The following is an 11,380-nucleotide window of genomic DNA, read 5'->3' on the forward strand; positions in this document are numbered from 1 at the left end:
GACATTAAAGCTTTTAAAAGGTGGATTTTTCCTTCAGCTCCTAGTTGCCTTGAACATCAGAGGAAAGTTATTTTATTTTTATTTTTTTCTTTGTCCTTTGGCTCACTGAAAGTCATTGTAGATCCTTCCTATGGGATCAGAGCAGCTTCTTTGATCCAGCACTTTCACAGTCGCCTTGTCTCCCCGACTCAATGCACCAGACAAACAAATAATAATAAAAAATAAACTTAAAAAAGTGTTTTTTTTTGTTTGTTTGTTTGTTTTAAGGCTCAGAGATTTGGATTAAAATTGCTAATAAAAATAATAATAATAATAATGGTAAAAAAAAACAAAAAAACAAAAGCACAGTTGAGTTTGGCCTCATTGCTTTTCTTTGATTGTCTCATGTTTAGAGGTGGAGGAGTTACGAGAAGTCCCACGTAGTCTCCGCCCCCTCGGCGGTGTCGGTGGTGGCTGATGATGGAGTGTGGCAGGAAGGGGTGGGGGGGCTGGATACTGGGGGGTCCTCTGGGCTTGTGAGGGGCACTGCTGGGTACATTAGGCTGAGGAAGGAGTCTCTGGTGTGCCTCTTCACCTGTAACAAAACACAATCTGGTTTATACTTTGACCCATAAATGCCTGAAATTATTTACAATTATATAAAAACAAAATAAATACAGGGAAAAAGAAGCAAAAAGGAAAAAGATGAATAAAATAAAACACAGTTAAATATTAAATGAATCAATAAAAATGAATAAATAAAGATCAATACAAAAGAGTGAATAAAGGTAAATAGATAAATAAAATGAATGATTTAGATAAAAAGATTTGGAATAAAGAAAAAGCTAGAAGTGGTTCGTTTAGGTATTCCATGAAGCAGGATGAAGGGAAAACCTCGCTTATTTCGATATGTCTGCATTCTGCTCTGTCTTAAATGTGTTAATTTAGTTACCATGGTAACTAGTGCTGGTGAAAAGTCTGCTCTGGATCAGGATGACCGTCCAGCTTATTTTAGTGTCATTACAAAGAATGTCCGACAGGTCGGAACGGGACTCCCCAAAGATCGTTCCTCCAGATAAATTCCACCATCACGCTGCTCACATCTGCTAAAATCAAATAACAGCATTTTCATTGTTTCTACAATAAATAATGATCTTAAAATTGCAAAAGTAAAAATTATATGCAATGAGCTGCAGCATACAGTATATTACATTGCTAGTATATTATATTGTCTTTAGTCTCCTTCATTTCATCCACTTTTTGTTCATCCATTTGTTTGGGCTTGTTAAGACATTCTGGGTGCTGCACTAAGCAACACTATGCAAGTCTGTCCAGCCGTCAGCCAGAAAAGTGTGGCGTATCCTCTCTGGGTTGGGAGAGGATTCTACCCCACGGGGTGGAGTTCAAGTATCTCTGGGAATTATTCAGGAATGACGGAAGGATGGAGCGGGGGATCTACAGGCGGATCAGTGCAGCGTCTGCAGTGATGTGGACTCTATCGGTCTGTCAGGGTGAAGAAGGAGCAGTTGGTAGTGACTGAAAGAAGGAGATTATGAATAAAAGTGGCTGAGATGAGCTTACTCCTCAGGGTGGCTGGACTCACCCAACCAGGAGGATATCAGAGTAGAGCTGCTGCTGCTTCAAGACGAACCAAATGAGGTGGCTCGGGTATCTGGTAAGAATACTTCCTGGATGCGTCCTTGGTGAGGAAAGCCTGAGGAAGACCCAGGTCGCGCTGGAGGGACTGTTTCTCGGCTGGCTTGGGATCACCTCGGGATACCCCCGGACGAGGTTGAAGAAGTGACCAGAGAGAAGGAAGTCTGGGCTTCCCTGCTTAGACTGCTGCCCCGTCACCCAACCCCAGATAAGCAGAGGAGAATGGATCTGTGGAGTTCTGTCTCAAAATTTTGGAAAAGTTTGGAATTTTATGCATTATAGTTTTCCATCGCGGTTGTTCCTCATTATAAAGTTCAGTTAGATGGGACACAGCCCATTCCTTGGAAATCATCTAGCAGCTGGTCTGCATCCTTCCAGTTCTGTGACATCAGTCTTGTAGCTTCATACATCCAGTTATTAATATTTGTCTGTGAACTTTGGACAAATCTTCTTCAACATTACAGTTCAGAAGCCATAATGCCGGATCGCAATGAAGGCTACAGCCCAAAGATTATTCGGAATTTTCCCCAAAATATGTTTTTTTTATGTATATGAGAAAAGGTTTTTAGTTTCAGAGTTGCAGATCGCAGCACATTTTTGTGTAGGTGGATTCTTGTTGCAGGCAGTTGATTTTCTTCTAGCACCTTTTCTTACCTGCATGGGGTTTTCCAACTAGGTCAGTGGAGCTTAAGAACAAACAATAGGAGGTTTTAGCTTCTGATCGCCACACTTCCCTGCATTAAGTGATCTCCGTTCCCAGTTAAAATCAGTTTTTTGCTCAGTTTAAAATTTTGTTTGGGATTTCCTGCCTCTGATGCTCTTTTGTTTTGCTTAAACAAAGAGCTCTTGTTACTCTAATTAATGGCCTCCTGCTCCGTCCTCTGTTTGAGTCCTCCTTCAGTCAAGGATTGAGCCGAAAACAACTCATAGTTCAAATTTACCAAAACAGCTCCACAAGGTGTTTTATTTGGTTCATATTTCCCCCTCAGACCCATTCCTGTCATGACAACTATACTGTAACCTCAGAAACTTTACAAGCTCATTTACAGTAATTACATGGCAGAAAAAGACCACACACTCTCTTGGAATATGGATTCTCACCTATTATAGTCTGTGAATATTACCTGGAAGCTCAAATGACCTTAATAAAGGCGTCAATGAAAAGTTAAGGTTGGCTTTCATTGGAAATCACCATTAAGAAAGTTTGTACACAGCCTGCATTGAGAGGACTCGTGGAAGATAAGGCACAGCTAGTAATTACAGCAACTGTGGTTAATGTCTTTTATAAATTTTCACATTTACCAAATTCGTCCCGCGGGTCAGACTGGACCCTCTGGTGGGCCGGTTTTGGTCCCCAGGCTGTATGTTTACCATCCTTGCTCTATGAATGAAATTAATGACTGTGGATCTGTTGAGTTTTAACTCCACAGGAGTTTCTGTGACCTTTTCCAGCCTGATGAGCATCAGAAATCCTCTGTGTTTGGCTGTGATAAAACAAGTCTTTTTCTATTGTTTTCTTTTATGAAATCTAATGATCTTTTGCATCACAAAGGCACAACCAAAAGCTCACAAACTTTCCAGAAAAACACACAAATCTTTGATGAGTGCTTTTTGCAAACAACAGGCTTCTTGAGCTTAACTTAATGCTTTGAAAAACTGAAACCCACCTGCTTGAAGAAGGCGTGGCTCAACAGTTCAGACGCTGACGGTCTGTGGAAAACAAAAACAGAACCGTTTCCAGCATGAAAGTCTGTTTATGTGTGCGTCATCATGTCAAACACAGCTGCTGTATCCTGACCTGCACTCGGGATGCTGCTGCAGACACAGCTGGACCAGGTTGTGCAGAGTGGCCGAGTGGTTCTTGGGTCCGGGGCTCTGAGGTCGCTCTGTGGGTGGAGCGGTGGCGCTGTGCGTCAGGCTCCCAGTGGCTACGCTCTCCCCAATGCCAGAGTCCACGCCGGATCGCGACACCTTCAGCCCCCCCAGCTCCCCCAACGGGAAGGGAGCCACGTCCAGCAGGCAGCAGTGGGAGCCGCGCAGCTTCTGAAGAAGCATCTAAACAGGAAGAATCAAGAAACTGAGGCACACCGGACACCTCCAGAAACCTAAGAGCACACTCTCCTGGTCATTACCTGGGTGGGTGGCATGTCCTGGAAAGGCACCCTGCCGCTGACCAGCTCACAGGCTACGATACCTAAACTGTAGATGTCCGACTTCACTCCGTATCCGTGCAGGTCCTAATGAGGACGAAACCACCTTGAGATGAAGAGACAAGTCTGTCTCTTATGGAGAGGTTTGTCTTAAACCGTTAATTCCTGACCTGTCGCAGCAGTTCCGGGCTGAGCCACGGCAGCAGAGCCGGGCTGTGATGCGGCATGTCAAACACCGCCCTCATTCTCTTCCCATCCCGCATCATACTGTAAACACTGTGGAGTCCTGAAAGGTAGACATGCCCTTCTCCTGACAGCAGGATATGACTGGCCTTCACTCCCCTGACAGGAGAAGAAAAAGAACGACTTTAAGACACAAACTTTTAATTTTTTTTTTTTTTTAAAGCAAGTATTTCTCCTGTCTCTCACCGACCTGTGGACGTAGCCCATCCGATGCAGGTATTCCAATGCTTTTAGCACACCGTACAGCAGATACGATATCAGGGATTCACTCATTCCATCTGGGAAGTATGTTCTCAGTAAGGTGTCTGCAGAGCCTACAGGAAAATTAAGAGAGGCTGGAGAATGAATTAACAGCTAATTATATCCTAAAATCTGAATTTCTAGAGTTTTCTTTGGCAAAATTTGCAATCTGGTGGAATTTCGTAAAAATATCAAATATCACTACTTTTCTACCAAATTAAATGCTGACATTAAAGAGTGAATAGCTTTAAACTATATGACTGTAAGATAAAAAAAAAGGTAGTTTTAATGGAAGCCAAGGGAGCAATTATGGTCATGAAGATTCTCAGAGGGAGTATCTGACACTACATAAAAAATATGACACCTAATTTCTGCTTTTCTGGTACTATATAAAGTATTGAGGGATGGCTGAAGACTTTAGAACAGATAAAAGTGTTGAAGGTGTAGTTGTGGCTAACCATAGGCCATGAGAGGTGTCAGGACCCACAGCTGGCAGCAGGAGCTGAAGACGAGGCGAGAGGTCAGCAGGTTTGAGTGACGAAAGAGTCGGGACAGCAGAACCTCGTTCTGGTGTTGAAGACACAAAAAAATAAAGATAAAACTGTATGAATGAATAAATAATGTTTATGGTGCAGCTCACCATGAGCTGCAGCAGCTCCTCCTCTGTGCACTCGTCCAGGTTGGTTTGTTTGACGGCCACCAGCTGACCGGTTGGAATGTAGCGCGCCATGTTCACCTGGCTCAGATTGTTGAAGCCCCTCCCTGAGACACAAGTCATGGAAAGATTTGGGTCATACATGATGTGTTGATTCAGTTTTTTAGGCCTCAATGTCTATGCTGTCGTTATGGTCTCACCCAGCTCAGACAGTAGCTGGTAGTGGGCCGGCTCAGCTGAAAGGCCTGTGAGGTCATCGCCACCAGCTGGTCCTTGCAGAGTGTATTCAGAACCGTCACAACTCTGCAGCATCGCAAACACAGAAATAAGTATAAACATGATTCAGTCAGACCTTAAACAGCTGTGTGAATGCATTCTGCTGAAAGAAAATCACTTGCAATGTTAAAGGTCCCATATTATACACTTTATTCCCAATCTGAGACCATTCATTAATATCTAAATGAAATATTTCCGCCATGGTATGGACAAATCGACCCTCAGTTTGAGTGCAGCGGCTTCTCTTCACCTCCCTCTTTTTAGCAGCTTCAGAAATGTGCCGTTTATGGTGGGCGGAACCCTGGTGGAGCAGCTCAGCTGTTGGCTCCGCCCATCGCATCGCCCGTCATGAGGTGATTGACAGGTTAATATATTTTCAAGCTATCAGACTAATAAGGCCGAAACGATAAAATAACTGCCAGCTCTTACCTCTCCAGCTGTGTCACGGACAGTTGGTATTGAACCTGGCTTCAGCTTCAAACGGTTGGCGAAGCCTGCTTTCCATGCCCCCATGTTGTGGAAACAGTCCTCTTTGAAATGCTGGCCACAGACATGCAAAACCTTTGGAAGTTTTCCGGGTACATTTCCTCCAAAAATAAAATTAATCCACTCAGTCCTCGTGGGTTCAGTGGATGGAAGTAAAAAAACGTTTTCGTGTTCATTTATGCAGCCACAAACAGAACAGTGCTTCTGTCGCTTAGCCATGTCCGCTAACGAGGGTTGCCGAAGAGGGAAAAACACTGGGCGCTAGGTGATTTTTAGAGGGCGGGCTTTGAGAGCCGGTAGACGGGTCCATCGCTCTGTGGGGAGTGGTTATTGTCCCTTATGACGTCATAACGTACACGCTTTCAAACAAGCTCATTTCAGCGCTTACTTCCCTAGAGGTGGAGCAGGGGGGAGAGAGAGCGCCTGAAAGAGTTTCACACTTACGGGTCTCCTACACATGCGGGGGGACCAGTATGACTGTTCCAAAACCATTAAAAAGTGAATTTTGCATAATATGGGACCTTTAAAGAAGTGGAACTCTTGCTCAAAATTCCTGATGCTAAAGACTTAACAGAAGTATAGTAGTTCTAGAGTTCATTTGAAGTTCCAATTGGTGCTGATATGTTCAAAATGTCAAAGATTTAGAGGCACTGGCACTAAAGCAAGCACAAAAATGTGATAAGGTGAAACGTCGAGGGCGAACAACCAAGTGTGTGCTCGGGTAGCTACCATCATACAAACCCAAGCGCCTTCAGTCTGGTATGATGTAGCTGTCATTAAAATTCACCAAAACAAATTACCCAAACACTCTTTCAGACCAAATATTCCAAATAAATAATTGTATGCTTGCCTTTTCTTAGCCTTAGTTGAAGACTTTGCTCAAATAATTGCATCTCCAAGCATTTATAACAGAAAGAAATGCTAAAGGTTACAGCTCATATGCACCCAAATCTCTACCTACAAGTCAATGCCCATCCAATTTTTTTAACCTTTAAGGTTAAATATTGTAGTTGTGAATATCAATTGTTAATCCCATTCGGTTTGTGTTATATTAGAGTTATCTTAGCAACATAGTAGTGACAGTGATCTTTTTTAAGATGAAAATCATTGATCACTCATTGTGGATTTACCGTATAATCTCTGGAAAAATGCCACATTCTGGTGCGGGATTGTAAATCTCCTGGACAGGACATAAATGCCTGGGAAACTTCCTTAGAATAAGCTAGCCATCACAATGACTACCGTTCCTGAGAAATGATTGACAAAATAAGCTATTGTGCTTGAAGGTGAAAGAGATACGGAGGAGTTTTGTTATATACCGTGGGAAGTTGGGTGACCTTTGATGACCCCTGTAAACTTGTATTTATATTAGTACAATGAAAGCGGTGCAAACAAAACAATTAACCATTAATTTAGCATTTTTGTTCATTTGAAGAATGAGAAGGGAACTTCACTCAGGTACCTTTCTAAGCCAAGCTCACTCTAGTCTTTATTCTCTAACACAGCAGTATATATTTAGGCTTCCTGCTCCTAATATGCTGAAATGACTTCGCAAAACAGTAGTAGTATACAGTCCAGTCATCTTTACTGGATCATTATTGCCCTCTTTCCAAAAAAAATAAAAAAATGCACACTAGGATTTTCATTTTAATTACAAGTATATTTTTGTAGCAGCCCATGAGCGTTTGGGTGTACAGACACAAAGGAGTGTGGAGAGATGAAAGCAGCCAGTTGCTGGACTGCTCTCCTGCTCTGCCAGCAGGTGGCGCTGTGACACACAGCAGCTCTCAGGGAGGGAGGGAGGGAGGGAGGGAGAACGCTTTGAAGCGTCTGTGATGCAGACAGATTTTAGGACGGCTGAGACGCTTATAGAATGTGATTCAGCGATTTGAAGAGTAGACATTCTTTGTGCTTCAGCATGTTGTCTGCATCACTGCGGAGATGTGACCTGAGCGGTATTATTAAGTAGCACATGATTAATATTATATAGCATATAGAGCAGGGGTGTCAAACATATGGCCCAGGGGCCAAAACCGGCTTGTCTGAGGGCCCAGACATTAACATTTAAATCTAAAACATTTCCAAGGCAGGGGGGGTAACGTGTTCTATCTTTTATATCTTCCTGACTTAATGGATGACATCAGTTTGTATTATGAGATGAGTCAACCGAGGTGGTCAGGATTACCAAGTACATGTGGAAATCTACACATATGCACATCAAATATAACTTCTAGATCTTAAAAAAGTCTGTTTTTATAATGTGAAATACTGGATTTTTCAGTTTTGTATGCTGTAATGCATGTGACAATGGGTAAATATATATATATATATATATATATATATATATATATATATATATATATATATATATATATATAAATAAAGAGAGAGAGAGAGAAGATCTCCAATAAAATAAATCAAAATAAATAGAGCAAAATATGTAAATACATTAATCTTGATAAAATACTTGTATTTCTTTGTGCTAAAATTAAGGTAAAATTCTGAAGTTTTCATTATTTATTGGTTATAATGCTGTTACTTTAGTAGTCTGGCCAAGTGGAGATCAAAATTGTGCTGAATGTGGCTCCCGAACAAAAATTGAGTTTGACACCCCTGATTTAAAAGAATATAATGAGTTTAATTAAAAAAATAATAATAAATTGGGGGGGGCTTTAAACATTTTAATAGCAGCAGATAAATTGTCACTCACAACTCGCTCTAGACAGATGGTAAATGGACAGTGATGACGTGATGGAGGAGTGTGAGGACTGTCTCCATGCTGACAGTGTCTTGGCTACTGACCAGGAACTGGTGGCTGGTGTCCTCATAGCGCTCTTCTATGTCCATGGGCTGGACCTGAGCGTGGGATATGCAGGAACAGTCCTGGTGAAGGGGGGGGAGGAGCACAGGTGAGACATGCCCTGACAAGACAGGAAGGGGTGGAGAGGAAACATGGACCTTGGGAAGTGGAGGGTGTCTTGTGGAGGGCTGGAAGGGTTGGAGGTGAAGCAGAGGAGCAAGCATGGGGGGTGTGTGAGGGCACTCACCGGGTGTAGAGGAAAGAGAATTAGAGCGATGAAAGGCAACAGAGAAGCAGCTAATGGCTGATATGGAATTAGATGAGCTGTTAAGACGTCAAGGGTTACATATATACAAAATGAAATAAAAAAAAAGAAAAGAGATCTATAAAATGTTTCACACTGACCACTCATGCACAGTTGTGTCAAAAGGAAAGCACACTTTATTTCAATTCTGGTCCTTACAAGGTCTGAATATAAGGTAAATACAACCAACAACACATGAAATATTACACATATTAACTGAAGTCCAAGGAGGAAAGACATCCAAAGCAATCATACACAAGCAACTGCTGCTGCCCATCAATCAGGAAAGGGTTTTAAGGTCATTTTCAAACTATTTGGTATCATTCTACAGAGAGAAAAAAAATATTCAAGACAGCTGCCAATCTCCCCAGGAGTGGACATCCCAGCAAATTCAGCCCAAGGTTGGACCATGCAATGGTCAGAGAAACTGTAAAAAACCCAAGAGCTACATCTCAGACTCTCCAGGCCTCAGTTAGCATGTTAAATGTTAAAGGCTGTAATAGTACAATCAGAAAAAGGCAGAAGATGTTTGGCTTATTTGGAAGAGTTTCAGGAGAAATCCTCTTCTCTCTAAAAACAACATGGCAACACTGCTTAGGTTTGCAAAGCTGCATCGGAACAAAAAAAAACCATAAAAAAACCAAACACATATCAGCAAAAACACCTCACCAACTGTCAAGCACTGTGGTGGAGGGCTGATGATTTGAGCTTGTTTTGCAGCCACAGGACCAGGACACCTTGATGTCATTGAGAGGACTTAACTCCCCTGGATACCAAAGTATTCTAGAGACAAATCTGAGGCCATCTGTCTAACTACTAAAACTTGGGTGGTGCAAAAGGACAATGATCCCAAACAAAGCAGCAAAACTACCACAAAGTGATTGAAAAACAATTAATTGTGCCTGCAGTTTTTACATAAGTGTTGTAAGGCCATTTCCAAACAGTTTAAGAAAACTTCCAATCTTTCAAGGATTGGACATCTCAACAAGTTTAGTTCAAGGTCAGACCATGCAATGCTTAGAGAAACTGCAAAAAAACTCAAAAAGGTACATCACAGACTCTCCAAGCCTCAGTTAACATGTTAAATGTTACAGTTTAACACAATACAAGGAAAAGACCTGTATCCTATAATCTACAACAGAATGACCTAAGAAGAGAAAAATCAAGTTACTGCAATGACCTAAGTTAAAGTTAATGACAAACTGTTGAATCATGGTGTAAACTTAATTTGTTGCTTTACTTTTTTAAAATAAATAATGACACGACTTAATGTTTTGTTGACCTGGGGTTGTATTCACCTTATTTTGAGACACAATAAGGACAAAGTTTGAACAGATATGCAAATAAATAAATAAATAAAAAGTTTAAAAAAAATGGAAGAGGGTGTGTTTTCACTGTTGCACGTCCGGAACTCACAAAAATGAAAAATATCGCCTGTATAAACAATTTAATAGACTGCTTTAAAGTCAACTAATCGGACATATACATTTAGGCATCCTTATCCATGTAGGACTATTTGAATTTATCACATTCCACCACCAGCAGGAGCCGAATCGTGACTATACCTCCACTAAGTCACAGTTTAGCAATGTAAAAGCATGAAAAAATAATCCACACAGCAGGATATTCTTACCAAGAAAGACATGGAGTCCTTTTGGCGGCGTTAAAATCACAGACTTTTGCATTCATCCGCTCACAGGGCTGCAGGAAACCAACCGCGATGGAGAAGGGAGAGAGCAGGATGAGGTGCAGCGGTGATATATGAGACACTGAGAATCTCCCACTCGACAAGTAAGCAGCCAGCATCCATCCAGCCTCAGCCATGCATCCATCTGTCTGTAGCTTACCTGGCTGATTACAGCTCAGAAAGGAAAGGAAATTCACCCGCGGAGGTCCCCCCCGTTCAGGCGCGTCGGCGGCGGTGACATCAGGGTGAAAAATGTAGGTTATTCCTGGAAAACAGATAACCAGAAGTAAGGTAGATTTAATGCACTGGTTTTATGTTTTATGGTTTTAAGTATGAATAATCGGAATAATTCATTTGAAGCACAACAGCTAAATTTATCTCCACATCAAGTTTAGTTTAACTACGGCCATTTTTGTTAAGGTACAGGGCTAATATTTAAAGAGACGGTTAATTACGACCTATAATAAACAACTGTTTGGTCTTGGTTTGACACGGTCCTTTGACGAAGGCTATTAAAATACACGGTATACAGCCAGGCCGCTAGTTTTAAATATAAATATATTTGACAAACTAATAACTAAACTATCGTTAGCTAAAATAAAAACAAATTTTAAAAAGCAATATAAAGTTTCCAACACACAAAAAGAAGCATATTTACCTTCTTCTTTCGACAGCGCTGCGATATAAACAAGTCAATAACACAACGGGAAAGTTATCACCACAGACAGCCGACCGTGCAAACTGCTTATTCTGTTATTCCTTCGCGAAATTAGAAGAAAGGTAACCGACATTAACGAACCGTTAATTATTTCAACTGGACGTCTCCTGAGAGGACTTTTAATTTGACACAGATAAACTGGCGCCGAGTGATGGCGTCATAGTGCCTATCGTCGTTTCTTGATGA

General features: G+C 41.5%; 1 protein-coding gene across 4 annotated transcripts; it reads right to left on the reverse strand.

The window, feature by feature from the left end:
• Positions 1-260: 260 nt before the first annotated feature.
• On the reverse strand, positions 261-11,349 carry stradb (STE20 related adaptor beta). 4 transcript variants are annotated; one of them, XM_041978559.1, is made up of 13 exons: positions 11,135-11,349; positions 10,637-10,741; positions 10,423-10,490; positions 8,488-8,568; positions 5,124-5,226; positions 4,909-5,030; positions 4,727-4,835; positions 4,219-4,342; positions 3,956-4,127; positions 3,768-3,872; positions 3,434-3,690; positions 3,303-3,345; positions 261-574 (listed from the first exon to the last, which is right to left on the reverse strand). In XM_041978559.1, exons 3-13 carry the CDS (start codon positions 10,432-10,434, stop codon positions 404-406), a joined length of 1,299 nt encoding a protein of 432 aa, XP_041834493.1. In that variant the 5' UTR covers positions 10,435-10,490; positions 10,637-10,741; positions 11,135-11,349; the 3' UTR covers positions 261-403. The 4 variants fall into 4 exon arrangements, with proteins under 4 accessions (XP_041834493.1, XP_041834495.1, XP_041834494.1 ...); XM_041978561.1 differs by lacking the exon at positions 8,488-8,568; XM_041978560.1 differs by having other exon boundaries at positions 10,423-10,741.
• Between the last annotated feature and the right edge of the window lie 31 nt (positions 11,350-11,380).

Source organism: Melanotaenia boesemani, chromosome 24, assembly GCF_017639745.1.
Source record: "Melanotaenia boesemani isolate fMelBoe1 chromosome 24, fMelBoe1.pri, whole genome shotgun sequence".
NCBI lineage: Eukaryota > Metazoa > Chordata > Actinopteri > Atheriniformes > Melanotaeniidae > Melanotaenia > Melanotaenia boesemani.

Coding starts and splice junctions, on each gene's coding strand:
- stradb (XM_041978559.1), bottom strand. Junction 4,128..4,218: donor CGGATGGGCTACGTCCACAG/GTCGGTGAGAGA, acceptor TTCTCCTGTCAG/GGGAGTGAAGGCCAGTCATA. Junction 3,691..3,767: donor AGGACATGCCACCCACCCAG/GTAATGACCAGG, acceptor CTTCCTGTTTAG/ATGCTTCTTCAGAAGCTGCG.